This window comes from Plectropomus leopardus, chromosome 7 (assembly GCF_008729295.1).
Source record: "Plectropomus leopardus isolate mb chromosome 7, YSFRI_Pleo_2.0, whole genome shotgun sequence".
NCBI lineage: Eukaryota > Metazoa > Chordata > Actinopteri > Perciformes > Serranidae > Plectropomus > Plectropomus leopardus.
The window spans coordinates 6011992-6033696 of record NC_056469.1 but is presented as its reverse complement, the minus strand read 5'-3'; the positions used below and the strand labels follow the sequence as shown (position 1 = coordinate 6033696).

The 21705-nt window shown below is 41.6% G+C and overlaps 1 protein-coding gene across 4 annotated transcripts in view; it reads left to right on the top strand.

The window, feature by feature from the left end:
• The window catches only part of LOC121946151 (vacuolar protein sorting-associated protein 13B-like), a 375120-nt gene that overhangs the window by 78547 nt on the left and 274868 nt on the right, over positions 1 to 21705 (top strand). For all 4 annotated transcript variants that reach the window (XM_042490601.1, XM_042490600.1, XM_042490605.1 and 1 more), the window contains exons 18-19: positions 11479 to 11613; positions 12373 to 12552. In XM_042490601.1, the coding sequence (XP_042346535.1) occupies positions 11479 to 11613; positions 12373 to 12552 (315 nt within the window). The remainder of the gene's footprint in view (positions 1 to 11478; positions 11614 to 12372; positions 12553 to 21705) is intronic.

The following is a 21705-nucleotide window of genomic DNA, read 5'->3' as shown; positions in this document are numbered from 1 at the left end:
CTTGAGCATATTTTTCATCCTCTCACTTGCTTCTCTGTTTTAGTGTCTTGCAAAAGGCAGCATTTTGAAAGACAAAAGATCAAGGCAATTTAAATGGCATAAAATTGGCATTTCCAGCTTTAATGCAGCTACCACAGCTGGTTTTCTGGCCACAGAGCTCTGTGGTGGTCTGGGCAAGGACAAGATGAGGGGGGGTCTGGTAGAAGTTGGTTGGTGGTGGTCACCAGACGTGCTCTAGATGATTGCTGGGTGATATACGAGCTGCAACATAACTTTAGCGTGACAGAAATAGGGGGAAAAGAACAGAGGAAGAGGAAGAGAGAGAGTGAACGATATAATGAGCAGAATGAAAAATGAAAGTCAAAAAGAAAATAAAGGTTGAAGGAAAAGTGACAGAAAGAAGGAAATAAACGAGATTGAGAGTGTGGGGTGGACCTCAGTGCCCAGAACTGGCCATTGGTTCTCTTTATTAAACCCAGATTTTGCACCTAATTGTGTGTCAGGTTAGACACACACACATGCGAGTAAAGAAACATGTATATGCACAGATGCATGCCCATCTCCATCTTTTGAAAATCGTATATGTACCCCTGAACTCACAGCTTTCGATCCCATTTAAGGCAAATGACAGCAAGAATGTTTGGGGACAGTGAGCCTGTGCTCTCACTGCATAGCGACTAGAAGCATGTAGATAATAATAGTCCAGGACTTATGCTCTCACTCACAATAGTATCATTATTAAAACAAGTCTTGCGTTTTCACAAGTTACCCCTACACATACAGTGGGGGTAGGGGTGGTTGGGAGGAATATAAAGAAAAGAGTGAAAAAAGACTCAAGGTTATGTCAGGGAGGCTTATTTATACTTTCTTCACACTGATATTTCCCATTGCTTGGAAACAAATGCAATCTCTCAGAAGACCATGTCAACAACAGTTTTTACGCATTTTTGCACTGCATGAAAAAGGCTGCTCCTGTCATGGCCAGCAGTTCACATCCCTGTGATCTAACTGCCTTCAGGAGCATGGGTCTGACGTAAATCCCCCTGTGACGCTGCGGCGTAATAAGTGTCCGTAATAGCTCTGTGTTATTGGAGGGGAAAAAGTGTCAATTTTCATATCACTCTGTCACCGCCGTAAACTAATCCCTGATATGCTGTGCATTTAATGTTGTCTGGTCCCAGAACATACCTGTCTATCTTTTCTCCCTGCTTCTTACCCTCCCTGGTGTTTTTCTCTCGTTTGCCCATAATGCAGCTGTTGGTAGTATAGCCATGGCTGTGAGATTCAACGGGGAAGGTTGCACTCTGCTCAGTTTTCCACCATTTTCCTATGTAGGTTTTGGCTGTTATTGTCTTCTTTCTCACAACCTTAAAGTCTCCCATCTATTAATCAATACAATCCAGAGGAACATGCAGCTTTGCCCTGTCATATAATGGGCCCATACACTTAGCTCATGAAGATTATTTTGATAGTCCTTTTTTCATTGTTCCACAATGAAAGTGAAAGAAGGACGGACATGAGGCTTTTTTCATGGTCTGTGGTTGTCACAAATGTCAGTAAAGAGATGGGAAGCTTAATGAAAACCCTGAGATGTCTGTTTCAGCATGGCCTGGCCCCTCACTCAAGTATCCATACTTCTTTGAAGAGGTAACTTATTGGTTGGAGAGAAATTTCTGCCTGTCTACTTGTCTGCTTCACGGATTGACATCAGGGCAGGAAGAAAGCAGGAGGCAAAGGAAAGAAAGGGGGCTTTTTCATCCATACGCAACCTTATTTCTGACATTAAAAACACGTTGTGTCAGCATCAGAGAAGCGATAAATAAATCTTGGATGGAACTTGAGACGGTTCTTGTCAATGAAAACTTCAATGAGCTACAGACGGCCCTCGCTCCACTCCTGGCAGATTGTGATGATGTTTTAAGTCAATCCAGACTCGGGCCTTCCTCCATTCTTTTGTCTTCCTGAAGCTCTCCGCTCTTTCTCGGTTGCTCACTTCAGTCCAGAGCTAACGAGAGAAGCCAGTTGAGTCAATGCAAAACAGAAGTTTGTTGTGTTTTGTTGTCCCACAATATGGCATCAGATTACATGGATATTTATATGTTTAATGGGATGAGAGGAACATGAAGTGCCTGAGGTCTGCTTCTCTATTAAACAACATCTCAAGTCAATTTTCACCAAACAACGGCGCGCGCACACACACACACACACACACACACACACACACACACACACGCACACAAAAACATATCTATATATATCTGTAAATGCGTGCATCTCCCCCTCGTGGTTGGGGACTTCAGACACTTATCAGGGGACATCAAGCTTGTCATTTCTCACCCAGATTCATCATTCATCATTCCCATTTTCCTCACACCATCCACTGGCTTCTGGCGAAAGATGATATTTAAAAGAAATCAGAAGTCTACAGAGAGTGTGCCAAGGATTTTCTCCCCTCTGTTTGTTTGAATAGTAGCCCACTTTTCTGTCATGGGAAATAAGATATGATTCCAGGCATGCTGGAGGACATGGATGATCCCAGTACAGGATTTGGAAGCCCAAATTTCATGTCCAACTTTTGATTTTTGCTCTCTTATATGAATCATTGATGGTTTCTCAAAGGCATCTTTCCATTTACCACTAAATCCAATATACCATTGGCACAGGATAGCACTTAAATTGATAGTTGATCTCAAAGATCTATCATGCTTTTTAGAGACCTGGCTGGTCGCTGGTAGTCGAGTAGGGCAGTTTAGTTAGCTGGCCAAGCTTGGGTAGAGTAGATTTAAGCTTTCGTCATTTAGAGCTGGAACACTCGACTCCCGACTCTCCCCTGTGGAGGGTAAACTGAAATACAATATGAAAACCCCCTGCAGCTGTGGTTTATGAAGCGTTACCATGGTAAAGACTTGTAGACTTCTACAATGTGTCCTCAATAGATAATGCATCGAACAGACCAAGGAAGACAAGTCAAGAGTACAGTTATAGTAAGGTATACATTGCTGTATTGTATATTATAGTGAAAGCTCTGCATATAAAGACAGTGTTTCACTCAGAATTATAATTTATGATGACGGAGGAGGGGCACCAAACTTAACTTTTATTAAAGTGTGTGTATTTGTGTCCCTTTATAATCGTTCTATATCCCATCTTTAAAAATTCAGACATTTTTGCGGGTCATTGAATGTAACACAGGCTAAACTTTTTGTGAGTCCTTTTTCCTCAGTGACACTTTGGGAGTTGCAGAGTGGAGAATTGATATGAATCCAGTCACAGTTGATCAGATCGATGAATAAGAGGATCAGTTGCTGGAGAGGCGAGTGAATGCAAACCTTTCGACCCAGCACAATGAACTGTTAAATTTTACTTTCACTGTGCCTGCTGTCCTGCTGCTCCATTTGTGCCCACAGTATGCTCTGTGCTCTGAGACTGTGGTGCAGTAAACAACCAAATGGTATATTAGTTCCAATAGTGGTCTTAATGATGGTTCAGTACCAGAAATAGAAGATCAATTTGTAGTGGCAGATGTTTTAATTGTGGTGGACCACCACAAAAACGTGTATCTGTGGGAAACCCTGAAAGATACATTAGTCACAAATAAATTATAATAATAATAATAATAAAATAACTGTTTTGGTATCAGGAAAGCATCACGAGCATAACTGAAATACTAAAGCCATTAAGGAGAGACTGATTCAAAGCAAGCCTTTACATTTAGCACAAAGTAAGTAATGGTTTAAAGAGTAATATTCAGAAGGAATATATTACATATAGCAGTGCATAATCAATAAAAAAAGTAAAAGAACAGTTAATCAGATAAATAATTACAGTAAGTAGCTTCATAACTGTCTAACATGTTTAAAGAAGTTCACATACACTCAAAGCAAATAGCATTACTGAGACATGAAACAAAATGCACTGTCAGTAGATTGGGCTTTAAAGCGCCCACAGCAGACTGCTCTGAATGTTACTAAGCCCCGAATCAATGACAGCCCCAAATAAATCTGTTTGTATTTATGTCATCTGGTAGTGTCTGCAGAGCTGGCTCCCTGCTGTGAGCCAACCGTCCCATCTAAGGGTAGTGACTAGTGCCGACGGAGCACATAGCTTCACGTCACAAGGCCATAAATTTCCACTGCAACTCCCATTGAAGTGCCTCAGCAGCACTGAAACCCCAGTCACATCTTGGCTACCACCACACACAGACACAGTCAGCCTCTGCAAAGCTGAGACATAAATATTGATCTCAGTGGATTATTGATAAACAAGAACTCTGCTTGGTTTCTCTTTAATACTGTTCCATAAGGGAAGAGGAGAGAGGGGGAGAAAGCCTGAGAAAAAGAGCCAACATGAGTTGTAGAGTCACAGAGATCTTGAGAGTCAGAGAGAGAGAGCAGTAATCCAGAGTTACGTTTCAGTGACGGAGAGGCTGGTTTAGCGTCATTAGCTGCGGTCTGTAGTTTCGAGCATCCTTCTCATGGTGGAACCACACTGGCATTCCATCCTGGCCACTACTTCAAAGTCAGAATGCCCCTGTTTCTTATGCTAACCAAATTTGTCAGGGCAGCATTAGGCTGGGGATATGGGAGATTGAGAGGCAGGCCCTCTCATCCAGAACTGTGTTTTAATGGCCTATCTCACCACCGACTAATCATCTCTTTACAAGTGGTGATGCCGGAATCCTCTGTGTCACAGCACATGTTTCTCTATCACTCTTCGCACATCTGTCTCTCCCTTTTCCTTTCATTCTCTCATCTCTTTCACTTGTTCTATAACTCTTTCACTTGGTTTTACTCTGCACCCCCCCCCCCCCCCCCCCTCCCCCCCCCCCCCCCCCCCCCCCATTAGTGTTGGCCAAATTGCTTCCGCATGAAGACTCCTTAATTGTGGTAATTCGGTGGCAAAGAGAACCAGGATTTGAATGTGCGGAGAACATGTGTCACTGCTTTAGTGGGCAGACGGAAAGGCAGGCAGCACCTGGAGGGAATGGTAATCATGGAAATTAGACCCCCAGCCTCCGCTACCACCAGCACTTACACCCCATCACTGTCTTAATACCTCGACCGTTACAGGCAGCGAGCACTACTTGCATACCCCACCAGTCTATCCTTCACCCAGTGTGCTGGAAGCAGCCTGGCAGGGCTGGCTCATGGGGAGAAGTGTTTGTGTTTGTGTGTGTAGACACTTGTCTGCTTGCTTCATACTTGGTTCTCTGTCCACACAAATGCACTGTATGCATTCTTCATTTAAAAAATCTTCTGTCTCTATATGTAGGTGTAGAATAACTTACTGTTGATGGAAGTGTTTTGTGTACTAGCATAACCCAAACACTGGCAGTTGGGCTGCAAGTAAGTTTGTGTGGGTCTTTAGCAGTGGTAGCTATCACTGCTCATGTAAACTACATCTCTTCCAGTCTGAAAGTGAAGTTTTCCTGCATATGCCATAAGCCACACCAAGTCTAAATAGCTTCTGTCCTGTATGTACTCTAGGCTGATTTTTTTGTTTTGGTTCAGTTACTTGTAGAAAGTAGCAAAAAACCATGAGAATGTCACAAACTCTCTTCAAGCAACTGATGCATTCCTAAAGTTACCTTTGGGTTTCTTTAAAAGTCTGTTAAGTTTATCTGTGAGTATAAAAATGAGATTTTGTTAAAAGCAATGACTCTCCCCTTCAGACTTGTATTTGCCGACTGCCAAAGCTGCTCTCGTCTCGGCTTTAACTGCAGGACAAACCACTGCTGGTTCACCTTGTCTGTTTTGCTGTCCCACTCTCTCTGCATGTGTCTGTATTTTTGCTGTGTGTCAGTACTGGGCAAGGTGCCAGCAGACCTCCTGCTCCTACTTACTGCTTCTACTTCAGCCCTTCCTGACTTAGGAGAGACAGTTATTGTTTCTGCATCAGCACTTAATGGCTCAGCTGGCTGCTTTCGGTCTACACAACTTGTCTACCTCTTTTTCTGTCAGCCCCCTAGCTGCTGTGGGCCCATTGCCAGACCCAGAGCTTTTAGAACTTTAGGTTCTCTTTCCTCCTCTGTCCGTCTTTGTCTGACTACTTGCCCATTAAGGTTTGGCGATATTGTACATCCTCTTGTCAGCTGATCGTCATCACATATAAAACTGATCCCTAATGCATAAATACGTGCCAGGGAACGGCTTTCGGAAAAGAAGGGGAACTCTTACTTACGGCTCTAATGTGACTGCATGGGATGAAGGTGTAATAACTTGAATCAAAACACAGCTTTAATAGCGGTTTTAGTACATGCTTTCCTTCCTTCTCTTTCCGAATCTGCTTTTTGTGGTCTTGTTGTATGAATCAACCAATTCCAGATATTGTTAGACATCAGGCCTCACATCCAGTAATAGAGACAGTTTCAGATTCTGTATCAGATTTTAATGGCTCCTCTGGATGCTTTCTAAAGTTAAAGAACATGCATTATAAACGTTTCACACAGAGAGCAGGGCCTTCCCCTTCTTCATCTTATAACATTTCAGTGTTCCCATGTGAATGTCTTGGCTTATTCTCTACAAGAATGTTTCTATAGCTTTAGAAATGAAAATTCCTTACTATTTCTTAGATATTAAAACAATTGTTTTGTGAATGTGCTTCTTGTTTGAAGATGTAGCTTGCCTGGTCTAGTGTTATGGGCAGACAACTTTCCCATACCATTCCTCAAAGCAGTGAGAGCAGGACATGTTGGAATGTGTAAAACATGGCAAGTCTGCAGATGTCCTACACACACACACACACACACACACACACACACACACACAGACATACTGAGACATACATGTGTACGCCAACAATTGAGGTATGCAGAAAGAAAAAAAACAGCGTTCACATCCTACACTGCCCCATCCGTGTGTGTGTTCCTTTTATTAATCTATTCCTTCTTTCTCTTTCTTTTTGTCCCTTAGTATTTCTTTACTGACTTTACATCCCTCCTTCCCTTCGTATTTTCCACACTTGGCGTTCAGGATGGCAAATCCAGCTGCCCACGGTTGCCCTCACAGTGTTTGATGGAGTGCTGTAGCCTCTGGCCCCTAGCTGTGTGTTTATATACTTCTTGCACCTGCCCTTGCTTGAAGAGTAACAGCACCACACACATTCATTCACTCAGTCATTCACTTCGTTACACACAGAAACACACACACAAGCGCACGCACGCACGCACGCACGTACACACACACACACACACACACACACACACACACACACACACACAGAAACACACACACAAGCACACTGGCTGTAATAAACACAAATGCATCTTACATACATAAACCAAACTGAATACCACTGTTAAGTCGACAAACTACCAACCCTTGTGGTTTTCCTCTTCCTGTGTACCCCACTTTTTTATAGTCCAACAGCTGGACAAAACATTGACCAAGCCCCCCCACGCAACAACCACCACCCCAGCAGGTGCACCGTGCCCTTTAGGACATCTACGTGGGCAACATGGGATAGTGATACCCATAGTTCCATTTATCAAAGAGCCAATAGAGTAGAAGGAATGGCCCCTGTTGTTTTCCAGATTGGTCTGTACTTTTTACATCTCCATCTTTTCCAGAAGAGTGAGGACTCAGGGGAGCAGTCAGTCTGTGTGGAGGCATACTCATCACTGTTGCAGTCATTTTTCCTTCAGTCCTGTTCTGAAAAAGGCCAAATGGTCACTGGATCTGGATATCCATTCTCTACAATGTTCTGTTCTTTCAGGGTAAATAGGTCATGTGTTTTTAGGTTCACTGAGACACACTCAATAATATAGCCAAATGTCTGGTGCAATGCTTTTATGGCAAATGTATGTTAGCTATATTGTTTCCAGGAAGGGCAGCCTAGCTTTATGTAGTGCCTATGTCATTCTCTATCTTTCCCTCTGGTACTGGATCACATCAAATAACCCAAGGGGGTCTGTGTGAATGTGTGTATCTGTATGTGCAATGTATGTGCACAAGCTTGCACACACATTCTTCTCTAAAAATGGTCATTATGGTAACTCAGCTCTATTCACACGTGTCCTCTTAAAAAACCTATTTAGTAAAAAGATGTGAGATGATGTCTGAATTTTAAAAAATGGATTAAAAAACCCAACATTGGCTTGTTTTTTGAGTTTATTGCAAATTGCTAGTTTGCAAAACTGACACGCTCCTCGCAATGAAAAAGTGGGAATGAGAGAAGAACATCCTTGTGGTTTGACCCTGAATTCATGTGGTGTCAAAATAATCAGATAAATAAGTTTGCAACTGTTACATTTCATAAGAATGCCCCCTTAAATCTGAACACCTGAAAAATCAGCTTAAATTTTTGTAGTCAATGTCATAAATATAGAAACATGGTAAATGAAAGCAAATGGTCAGTGGATAGTAATATACTTTTCATTAATTCACATAATGCATGTAAATGTTTTTTTTCTTTTGTACTCTAACTGTTATTAATGTTTAAATGCTCTGACAAAAATACAGCACATCTTTGTAATGTCTGTGTTGTTTCCACATTATGACCTAAAGCTCTTGAACACACTAGAATCTGAAGAAAGACTTACCAACTCGGAAACGGGAAACATCAGGGGAGCGTGTGAATGCAGCATTAATTCTTTAAAGATGTACAGAACCTGCTAATAATTTTGACAACAGTGTATTGCCTGTTACTTAAAAAATACATTGATATTTATGCACGGAACAGACAGTATAATTCCAGCTTCTTTGGCTTCTGGGATGAAATAATTCACTTGCACCAGATCTACACTTCAGAGAACATCTGTCCAGTAGACAGAGGAAGCTGCTAAAGAAGCAGGTAACTAAAGCCACAGAGGGACACACAGCACTGCTCTGTTTGACCTGCAGATATATTAAGTGGCAGGCAGGGAGACAGAGGGAGGGTTATTAACATCCCCATCTTCCATCTGGGCTGATAGAGGGCCTCTCAGACAGCAGGTGAAGAGGTTGCTGGGTAATTTGTCTGAGAGAGGGAGAGGAGGGAAGTCAGTGGTTAGGGATTTTTGCAATTGCCAGTAATTCTCTTGCTCAAATGTGCTGTGTGCATATGTGTCTACTTGAATCCTGTCTGTAACCACACTGCCTGCTGTTTTACATTAAAACTACCTTTGAACCGTTAGTTGATTGGGATTAACAACCAAAAACAAAAATACCAACTGCTAATTTTGGTGTAAAATAACCTACTCAAGTTGTCTTTGTTTGTTCAGAGTCTAGATTTTGGATTACTTAAAAAAATTGAACAGTGATTTGAGAAAGTGGGAAAAGAGTTTATTCAACAGGTTGAAGAGTTAAACACTAAGAAATGTAAGACAAAAAGTCAGAGATCAGGTTGATTTGGATGAAAAAAAAAAGCTTTTAGATGTCTGGACCAGCTTTTTTTCTGGTAGCTTTAGGAACTGTTGCCAAATAATGACCTGCTTTCATAGCCTCTCTGGTAGCACCACTCATCTGTGCCTTATTAATACAAAACCTTCTCACTCACCGGTAGGCAATAAATCCCTGGGATTCAATCCATCTGCTTCATATGTTCTTGATCAGTTTTGATATATTTTTTGTTTATATTTAACTATTGAGTTTCTCTTTGCCGTTCGTTCAGCCTCTTTGACCTGTTGATCTGCGAGTCACTGGACCAGCCCCACTGAGTTGTAAACTCAGTCAGAATGTGCTGTGGACACTTGTAGGAAATGAAGCACTATCACTGTAAGAGGGGATTATTCTGTGAAGTAAAGCCTTATTGGAACAGGTGATGTAAGAATTTAATGCGACTCCCTCGGACAGTTCCAGTTAACTGGAAGAATGTAGCATGTGATGGATGGATCCTCCTCTCCTCTCTCAACAGGCGGTTTGGCACAGAACTCCCTAAACTCTACAGTATCTTTTAGCCATCCAGCTATTTCTCCCTCCTCCTCTTGTTATGTGTTTGAAATAGCCTCTCACCATAGAAATAACATTGACATATCATAATGGCAAGTGTGTAATCCCCCCCACTCCTTCCCACAGTGCAAACAGTTTCATTTTGGAAAGATGGCAGACAGAAGGTTCTTCCACACTATGCTGCCATTAAGAGAAATAATCATAGAGTGAAGAGCACTTGAGGCTCCTGTGATGTAATGCTGGTGTTAGGTGAGTTGGAGTTGACACTAAGCTGGATACCAGTGTGACTGTATTGGATATTGTTTTGGAAAGATATATCCTTTATATTGGCCTATTACTCATACTCCTAATAGTGCCTGATATTTAACTTCAAATGTTCAAGTCATTCAACTCAGTAAATTTACTGGGAAACTGTAAAACATTTAGGACAAGCACTTGATAATTTAAAGGTTTTTTATCTCCTTTAATATACTTTTAAGTACTTTTTAATAACAAAATGGCTGTAATGTTGGCGCTGTTCTGTGGTGGATCAAAATTGCATCAGTATACTATAAATGTTTTTTTCACAGGAAGCTTTCTAAATCCAGATGAATAAAAATACAAATATATTTTACCCCAGGTTGTACATTTCCAGACTCTGTCAGCTTGCACTCACAGATAAGTACACACATAAAAATCAAACATTAAATAATGATTGTAAAAAATATTAGGGACTGGCATAGGTTATAGAAAAACTAATGGTGGTGTCACCAGTTTGATTCGGAGTGTTTATGGAGAAATCTTAATTTTTGAAACGGTCCACCTTTCATTCCTGCAGTCTCCTCCCACTAAAATAGTGTAGGTATCCAACAGGCTAGTAGGGAGTTAAGGTGCCAAAATCCCAAATCTGAAGTTAGTACACGAATACAGTTTATCCTTATGGATTGTATTGATGCTTAATTGACAAGAACACTGCTGACATATAACACCTTTTTTGTTTCTAGGTTTATGTCTTTATGCAGACACATTTTTTTTTTTAATATGTCATATTTCTAAAATGGATTTTGGTGTTTTCCACCAGGAGCACGATGGAAAATAATGTTAAAATAAATCAAATTGCAGTCTTGCGAATATTGACCCTACAAGATCCCCAGTTTTTGAAAAATCTGAAAATGTTAAAACTCATATTGCTTTGACATGTGAAAGGGTGTCTGTATTTTCAAAATCTTTCAGTGGGCATAAGACGTTAGGTGCTGATGATATTATAATATAATATATTAGATTATAGCTTTGGGGGACTGTTCACATATGTTTTAACGAGTGTTTATTTGGCATACTATAATATAAATGTGTTTTTGTTTGACATATTTATCATGATATGGAGACACATCAACAGTTAACCTTGGAAACAGAAGGCACTGCTCGTATCCCTGCCAGAGCCCAGATAAATGCTGGTGTTGGTGATATCTGTGTTTAAGAGCACCTGGTTTCTCAGAACTTTGGGAGAGAAAGAGAGGGAAAAAAAGGGATCAAGACCAATTAAAGGCCAATCAAGTGTTTAACGAAGCCACGGCAGCGGTGTTTAAACCTGCCGGACTGCACTTCATTTTCACTTTGTTTTCTTTTTTATTAGGTGTGAAGTCTCCGGGCCCGTCACCGACTCTCGAGGGCTCGGTCCAAAACCTGGAGCTGAAGTTCTGCAGCCGTGCGACGGTGAAATGCGCCTCGGGAACCGTGGGAGCTGTAAAAGTGTGCGCCAGGACCCCAGGTGTGTGCAGCTGTGCCCTGTTAAAACTTTACTGCCTGTGTAGGAGGGAGAGAGTGAGGCCGACTATACTCTTCTTTTACTTTCTTTAACTTATACTCTTTACACACTTCACTGTGTCTCTCTCCCTCTCCTTCTCCTGCTCAATCTTTATCTTGATTTCTTTCCAGCTGTGTGATTCAGTTGCTGTTTTTCTCCAGGGGCGCTGTCATTGGGCTGTGGCCATGTCTTTGATGGCAAGGATGTTATTGGAGCTAGTGTCATAGCACAGAGTTCACCAGGTCAAACTGCACACATGATGTCAGGCAGATTATAAAATCTATTGCAGCTGTCAATATAGAAATGCAAAGAAAAACGCATGTGCAGTTAATTTTCTGATATCAAAATTCATAGCTACATGAGATACTTACTATGATAAAGTCATAAGAAGTAATTGTTTTTGTTAACACCCAGCATACTGTACGTGTCCATCATATTATTGCTGGTCAGTTTGACACTGAAACAGAGCTTATGCATACACTTGTACAGTTAGAAAATTGCCGATTCAGACAAGGTTAATCAGTAATCTCTATAATTCAGTTTCACCAATTAATTTTCTTCATTTCAACTTTGAAAATTTCTCAAATCACAAAGTGATTCAGATGGAAGGGAAAGAAAAAGACTCTTACTTTTATATTTTTTGTATCCTCTTGGACACATTTTTAGAGATTTAATTTGTGATTTATTTGTGCTATAATAAATAGCCTTTACTCTGTCTCTTAGGTTCGGGAGAGGGGGTTAAGGAGAAGCTGGTTCCTCTGATTCAGGGCCCATCTGACACCAAAGAACTCCACATGAGCCGCTGGCTGAATGAGATTCGCAAGCCTGAATCTCTGCTGGCTCCTGATCTGCTGGCATTTTCCATCCAGGTCCCTCAGCAAGGAGATGATTGCAGGAACTCAGGTAGAACTCAACTCCTCTCCTCTCCTCTCCTCTCCTCTCCTCTCCTGATCTCTCTTTTATTCTACTCTTTCTACTCTTTTCCCTCTCTCCACTGCATCTATCAGTGTACATTTGCTCTGTGGTAAAATGTCTTACTCAGCCTGTTTTTTTTTTTAAATCACCATCTCATATTGATATATCAGTTCTGTAGCTCATTTTCCGGTCGTGGTTGTGGTGTTTGGATTCATGACAGGCACTGGTAGTCCATATTCCATCTCAATTATTGGTGATCTAATGCAAGAGTCTTGGTTTGTTTAGGTCGTCATATTTTCCTTCCTCCCATAATGTCACGCAATGCCCCCTTTCAGTTATTTGTTTAGTAAAGCCGATAAGTGTTTTCCACTCCAGTCTCCTTGAGGCAGGGTTGGCAGCTCGGCATCTCTCTACAGGCAGCAGGAGTTCTCTAAACAGCAGTTAGTCTCTGTCAGCGCAGGGCCGAGCTGGCTAACAACAGCTAACCACTCGAGGATTGCTGATGAAGGCTGCGCTGATGTCAGGTTGCACTTTTTGATTGCATCTGTAGACCATGGATTATGTTTCTGGTGTCAGTGGGAGAGTGTGTGGGTGTATGCATGTGTGTTTAGAGTTGGGTGGGGGGGGTTATTCAGTAGCTCTTCTAAAAGAATGCAATACAGATTCCAAAGCTAAAGTGCTGTAGTGCTTGATTTAGTAAGTTGGAAGTTACATGGCCACAGCTTGGTGCGTCTCATGTATCTATAGCAGTAGCCAGGTATGTCCTCATCCACACAGTATGGTCTCTAGTACTCTTTCTAGCAAAAATTGCTCCTGAAGTGCTTTCTTCTGTGAATAAGGCCATGAGCATCAGTATATTATCACTAACCTTCCTCCCCACCTGCAACTGCAACTACTTCTCCTATCAGGCAGCCATACTAGGTTCCCACGCTAGATTGATATCTTTAGAAGGACATGTACATGATAGTCTCCCCTATGTCATGGCCTTCAATTGCTCCCAAGACTCTAAAAGCCCACAAAAGGTGAGTCTCTCAAAGTACACTCTGGGCTGTTATCCCGAAACCCCAGTCCTGCCCCACAGCAGATACAGGAGAAGCCACGGGTAACTGTGTAAAACAATACACCTCCAGTATTTGTTTTCAGATTTGTCTTCAGAGTCACAACCGTACATCACTTTTAATACAAGGGATGCAAAGATTCATCGTGTGGCCTTGACTTACGTAAACCCCCAAACTTGAATCATATCAGACCCGTGGGCCTTAAACATGTCAGCGCTGAGGTGGAGATAGAGCTGGCCTCAGGTGGTTTCAGCCTGTGAGGAAAAGATACAGCTGTAGCTTAGAGCGAGGCGAAGTAAGAAGATAAGTACGGTTTAGAGACAGTGGATTTGGGAGGTCACCCCTAAGCAGGAATCCTGCTCCATCGCTGTTTGAATGTCACCCAGTCAATCACTGTCCCATTGCTAGTGAACAGAAAGCCAAGACACTGCTATAAATTGAATATGTAATGCAGGGGAAAAGCTTACATTTCATAGGCAACTCACGGTTTGATAAATGTGAGGACAGCTTTTGAATAAATTTCCTGCAAGTTGCAATGACATAAGAGCAGATTTTAAAAGCAACGTTGTATTTCTGACAGGGGGTTGTTCCACCCTTTACAGCCTCACAGACATAGATAGATATTTTTAGGAACTCTGGTAAATTCTATTTAGTGCACAGCCTCAGACTATTACTTTGATTTAGGGAGCATATTATTTCAGCGAAGCAATGGCTCATAAAGACAGTACATATTTTTGAATATTAAAACCTGATCTGAACACAAACCAGAAGACCAAAAGGAAGCAAAAAGAGGGGGAGAGAGAAAGAAGATGAAGGTGAAAGGGAGGCGGGGGGGCTGACTCCCAGAAGCACTGGATATATCTCCAGCAGATGTGGAGCAGTGGAGGCCTGCACTCCTTCTCATCACTGCCTCAATACTCTCCTCTTTTTTTCCACTCCTCTGTGTTTAATGTTTTTTGTGCCTTGCTTGCTTTCTTTCTCACTCAGTCTGCATCTCTCTTTTGTCTCTTATTCTTTTGGGTTTTTTTTAATCTCACATCTAGTATACTCATGCTTTCTCCCTGGTGGAGGTGGTGCGTACAAAGAAACAAACCTTAAAGAACGATTTCATCATTAACATTTTTGTATTTTCATTGTGTTTTTTAACATGAAGCACTGCAGAACAGCTGACATGAATACTCACAGTATTTCTGCCAGAAATATTTCTTTTATCTGCAATATACCCGTCATTTCAGTCATAGACGGACACAGCAGCATGGCTTGACACTAACAATTTCACCAGAATGGAACATTTCTCTCTCTCTCTCTCGCTCTCTGCATGTATGTGTGTGTTGTGTCAAGCATGCTGTTGAAGGAAAAGCTGGCAAAGTCAGTATGTGTGTGTACAAGCATTTTTTTTTGGTGTCTACTTTTGGGTCTGTGTTTTGTATGGTGGTCAGACTCACATCAAAGCTTTTGGTCACTCCACATGTCCCATGTCCCTGCTGTCATCCAGAGGGTGACTGGGAGCCTGTTAGAGCAGTGTTAATGGAATGATGGATGCAACGCCTCATTCAGCCAGAGATGAAAGGTGGAGTAGCACCACTCCAAATGGGCTGCACCCTTTGCTCCCATAGCACCGACTCAGAGGCTCAACGTTTTGTGATCATGACATTTCTGAATTGTTGGAGCACTTGGCCTTGGCATCAAACACATTTTATTCGTCCCATGTGGCTCTGTTGATTCCATTTAGCAAATTCTTAAAGCGTGATCATTATACATCGAGCGTAGGACTGGGGAAGGGGAGTAAGAGAAAGGCTAACTTCTTACACCATAGACATACTGAAAACATTAAGATATAATGAGCCACAATCAACTTTTATATTCTATTCTTCATTTGATTAGTTGCTTCTGGTTTTTGTAGGGATGCAACCCAAAGCACAGCAGTGCAGCAGGATCTGTCCGCCCAATTCTCAAAGCATAATATTTATTTAAGGAAGGGGGAGCATGTTGGTAATCAACATCGAGCCACCAACGTGTCGTCACTGAAGTGTTAGAATACAGAAACTCACACGCCATGGCGCTTTCACATACATATGCCTTATTTTCATGTTTTGGTGTGTGTGATTGACTGCAGTTGGTTACAGGTCGAGAGAAGCCTTGCCTTCAGTGTTTCCCCACCGGTCATGTATGTGTGATCTCTGTGTTGTCTCATGGCTTAGAGGATATGACAGGCTCTGGAAATTGCCAGCACTTTCCTTATGGATCCTTTAATTCATCCCAGAAGCCATTTCCTCCATGTCTTACATTTTCCCTTTTTTAGAGCCCAGAAAGGCCCAAATTTTGAGGTCAATTCTGATACATTTGCTCTGATATACAGCTAAATTCTATACTCACAGCCAATCACGCAAGTCTCCCCTCAAACCGACAGAGCTCTTGTCTTGACAGTTTCTATGAAACAGTTGTCCGCCTGAAATATTTTTAGAACAAACCTCAGAGCACAATGGGGAATGTCCATTTTCACTGCACTGAAGTAGTGTTAGTTTATAGATAACTGAATGCGCGGTTGGCCACCTAAATGGCAGATTCGACACGTTTTAATTTTCTCTCTATCTCTCTTGTTCTTTCATACACAGTTAATTCACCAAATAGATAAGTTACTTTCAAATACAGCCAGTGACATCTGTTTTCTGTCTAATTGTTTACCAGTGAATTCGAAATTCCAATTTACTTAGAAAATGAAGAGATTGGGTTGGGTGGCTTGGGGTGGCGGTTGGAGGGAGTCCCTATACACTTGTAGAACTCCTGCAGATCCAGACGAATGTGTTTTCATTTAACAGAGTTGAGGTTGGAACATTCTAATAAATTAAACACAATTAAAGGCGTGGGTTTTAACACAGAAGAACTAAGCAGCTTTGCTTTAAAGTGTCCTCTTTTATAGATCCAAAGGCGTATAGTAGTTTCATATCTTGCCGTTAACCCTTTGCGTTACAACATGACAGTCCCAGATGATTTCTCCTAATCGAGCAGTCGTTCCAGATAGAGCCAGCTATGATAAGATTTTTTGGCAGTGGAAGAGTACCGCCATAGCCAAGAATTCTCCTGTTTTTCTATTTAATTTTCTCTCCTTTTACAGGAACTAAACATGACTCATGCATGTGATCTGCTATGACCCAGTGAATGATGAGAAATCAATTATTAAATAACACGAAAAACAAAGTGAGGGATGGAGCAAAAAATAACTGAAGAAACTTAGGCAGCTGTGAGGGGAGTCAGACTGGTGCAGCTCAGGGAGTGAGCTCGTTGCTTTTAAGTCACAGCAGGCAACAATCCAGGCTGGCAGGATGGATCAGAAGGGCACAGGTTAGCCTTCCACATGGGCCAAGCTGAGAGCCAGGGACATGTCATTCTTCACTAGCACACACTGGGACTGATGCCTATATTCCTTGACTGGTATTAAATCTATAAATTATTTGTGAATTTAATCAGAGTAGAGCTTTGCATTAAAGATCACTAGGACCAGAAATCCTTGGCCGTGTCATTCAGAATGACCTGCAATGCTACACTGAGTGTAAATTATCACTACTACTCAAAAGACAGCTTGATCATTTTGATCCCGGACAGTGGCTGGCTGACAGACTCTCCTCCTTGGCTTGGTCTTGGGCCTGTCACTGCTGATGGATGGGAAAGACTAAGGGGGCCCTGGACGGGGCCTGTGTGAGGGAGTCGGGGCCAGAGGGCGTGTGAGGAGCTGGGGTTTATGCTGAACCTCAGGGCGAGCGGCAGCCTGCAGGTGTTCCCCCCAGCCCTCCACCACCCTGACTTGCACCAGAGGAGGAGGGACCAACGGGTCGGGTGGGCTTTATGATCATAGAGAAGACAAAAAAAGTGAGAGAGAGTGAGGGATAGCATGTGTTTTCCCCAGGCACGCCAGCAGCTGCGAGACAATGATTTATGCTTTTCTCAGAACTCTGGGATCTCAAAATGTTACATTTAATCAAGCACACTGAGAGCAGAGCAAATGTTAAAGATGTTCCCTATAAAGCCCTGCAGTTTTGATCTCTTTACCATACCATGGGAGCTGTGGGAATAGGGGAACAAAGTGATCTTTAATCTTAATTTAAACATATTGGAGGGAATTATGAAAGCTACATGGAATTAATCCTTGGAGAATTCCCCGGGCGTGGTAATACTAAACATATTTAGTTCCCTAATAGATATTAAAGCTGTTTTCTCCTCAATAACTGTTCATATTAGACAGATGTAAGGAAGAAAATGTTTTAGAGTTTGAGGGTTTATGCAGAAATAAGTTGACTCTTCAACACTGAACTACATTGTTTACACTGTAACATAAATAATCTACAGTTTTTAGAGAAAGATAAAATATGTATCCATGGGTAGTTATTGTCAATACTTCAGATAGTAAAAAAACATTTACTTGAGTTACTACATATATACATTATTTCTATCTATTTAGCTATTCATCTTTTGATCTGTTTATCTATTTTTGTATCAGTGTAGATATTCAAGCATCTTGACTTGTTTATATGGTGACACAACCGTACAGTTCTGTGTGTGTCCTTTGAGACCTGTCCACAGCAGTCAGAAACAGGTGGGATCTTACAGTACTCTGAGCCTTCAGATCCAAAGACTAATGAGAGCAGGTGGGAATGAAGCGGCACCTGACTTTGATCTGACCATTTCACACAAACACACACACACATACATGCACGTGTGCAAGCGTACATACACTTAGAAGCGCTTGCCACACATGCGCTCTTTGCCTCCTCTCTGAAACCGTAGCCCTTGAACGTGTTGCCCTGACACCATAGATGGGGTGTGAATTTTGGGATCTCCCTTGGTAGCCTCCTCCATTACAATCTTTCAAAGGCCTGCCGTACTTTCATATGTCCATCTATCATGCTCTTTTTCCCTCCTTTGCATGTGTTCACTCACTCCATTGAGTGTTAAATCAACAGTCTGGCTTTGTCTCAGGCAGCGGCTTGATGGCTTTAAGCTGCTGGCCTGAACGCACTCCGGCTAATAGACCTACAGAAGACAAAACGGTTCTAAAAATGCATTTATTTTACATCCTTGTGAGAAAACAGAAAATGTCTCTTCAGATAGTGACGCGATCTAGTTTGTACTTTTTGGGTACGGACCAATATTTCATTTTGAAATTATTTTTTACAATTGAGAGACAAATACTTATTAATGAGTATGACTGGAATACAGATTAAAATGGGTCCACACCCAATCTTAGATTGAATTCAGGTGCATGAAAGTATACCATAAGAGGTCGTTTCATTTGTTTATTTGTTTAAGCACCTCATAACTTCCTTACCAATCTGTTTAATCTTCAAGGCAGTTGCTCTCATCATGTCTCGTCAGTCAGTGTGTGTGAAGCGGAGCAGGTAATGTGGAGATTAGACCCAAGGGAACCCACTCAGAGCCGGCTATTGAGGTCAATCATGGCCCATTACTGGAGCTGTTCATCTGTGAAGTGTTGGGCTACTTAGGCCACTCTCACAGTGCTTAAAGCCTGGCTTGGAGTGTAAGGCTGAGGGGCAGGGGCAGAGATTGGGTACAAGGGGATAAGGACTCAGGCTAGAGAAGGGGTTGGCTTGGAGTGTGACTGGAGCTAAAGCCGCTGTTCAGGCTAGCCTCCACCCTTATATGATATCACAGCTCCCATGCCGCCATTTGGCATTGGTCATTTCACATCTTTCATGAGAATAATTCTGTTTATCTCAGTTGCATATTCAAAGACAGAGGTTGGGGTTTGTGCTTTGGCTGGGGAAGAGATGAAAGCAAATGATGCTTTAATGATCCCTGTGGGGAAGTTTGTCATAGCAACAGTAAAGTAACAGAATACACCAAACAGAAAATGGACTATAAATAGCAAATCGGGAAGTCAGGGAGTGTAAATATAATTTAGAGCATATTATCAGGTGGGGGTAATAAAGCATGGATGCTCAGTTGTTCTCCCTCTAGGATAGGGCTGAAGACGCAGGAAGCCAGGACTAACTCACTTAGGGGAACACAGTGGTCAAACTACAGGCTTTTCTGGTGTTAGCTGTCAGTGTAAGGCGTCATGGTTCTGTGGAAGTGAGTCAGATAGAGATGAAGATTCAACCTTTGAGTGTGAAGAGAGGTCATTCTGGGTCACTGCTGTTTCACTTCTAAAAGCAGTCGTGTAGGAAGGGCATGGTCAGAGGCAAAGAGAGAGGCTTTTTTCACCGTGTGAAAGAGGTGACGATAATAGCTCATCAGTTTCATTAAGAAGATCTCAGTTTTTTTTTTTTTTTTTTACAAAAGTGTTAAAAAAGGAATAAAAAGTACAGTCCCAGTACAAAACAGACAATTAAACAAAGAGTAAACAAAAAGATCTGGATTGCCTTTTCTTACTCACAAACATTTTTCCTTATGTCATATTCAGTGGTTCAGTCCCTCATCTTGTAGTTGACATGTAAATATCGTCCATTTCTCTCACTTCTCTTGACACTGCTCTTCTTTAACTCTTATCTTATGAGATTACAGTTCCATATAATACTTTTCTTCACAACTGTCAGCCATTCATCTTGTGGTTCAGCCTTGTACCACCTCTTGGTGATGGCTTTTTTACAAGCTGCCAAAAGGATTTTCAGGAGATATCTATGTTCTTATCCAGTTTAATGTTTTTATTCAGGTTGTTAGCTAAAAGTTTTCCATCTTTATTGAAAAATCACAACAACAGAAAATGCTCTTCAACAAGGCAGATGAGCTGGGCGCTTTTGAAAGTAGCTGTATGCCAGCTCAGGAGTCATACTGTGTGAGATTTTTAAAAAACGTACGTTTTTCCTTGTAGCCAACTTTGAAAACATTTTAATATATTTGTTTTGACGAGTCGTAAAGGACAGCTCAACACAGACACATTTACGTATTTTACGACACAACAGCTGCACATGTCATTTAATGTTGGGTGTTTATGTTTTACTCCAAGTGAGACATGCAAGTTATTTCATTTCTATAGTTTTCCCTACATGTCTTGTTTTCCTCAATGTGGGGATGGGGGAGATGCTTGCCCTTGCATTGGTTGCTCAGCAGCTGGAATATAGTCATCTAGCTTGTCAGCTACTGGGCGTAATGTAATTCCCAGGGCACCCTGATTCATTTCCCACTAAGGTGCAATTCATTTTTAATGTTTGTCAGTAAGAAGTTCAGTGAAGAGCCTAACCCAACTCCACTAAAAAGCCCCCCATCCCCAGTTCTGTACACTCCCATCGTTTAAATTCCCATCTGACTGCAAAGTTATTACAATGAGTAATTACAACAAGAGACAGGAAAAAAAGAGAAAGAGCACCAGACTCATAGCATTTTGCCAGTTGTATCTTTTACGTTTCTTCATTTATCATAAGTTAGTAAAGATGAAGAGAGGCTGGAGGTAATTATTGCAGTTTTCACTAGTTCAAAAGCAGAATTACATAGTGCATGTTGTGCATGTGCTGCGAATAAGAGAGGGCATACCGACTGTTTGCTAAAGTGGACAGCAGTAATTCCTGGTTCACTGTGTAGCATACAAGCTGTTTACATTTTATCCAGTTCGTGGCTGAGTAGCAGGGGTGGCGGAGGTCAATTTAGTTAACCTTATCTAATTGAATGTTGTCACTGGATCAAAGGTCGCCACATTCCACACCGTCAGATCAAACATCACACGGCACAATCAAAACAATTGGCTTCCCCGGATCACCTAATCAGGGGCTTGAGGTTTTATTCTCACAAATTAGAGGGGATAATGTCCAGACTGACTGCAGAGGGCCAGAACACTATCTTTAGTTATGCACATTTGATTTAGTTTACTTAGAGTTAGTTGTACTGGCACACACTCTGTGTTGACACAAGTTAAAAAGAATATACTTTATGTACTTTTATGCTCTATTTCTTATATGTTACATAGCAGTTATATTTGCTAGTCATGTGATTGTGTAGGTGTTGATTGGCTTAAAATAGCATCATTTGATATGAAACAAGTTGAAACTTCTTTTTCTCTTTATGTCACTGATGGTTTTAGTAGCCTCTTTTTTGATGCTTCATGATAATATGTACAGATGCACAGCTGCAACAG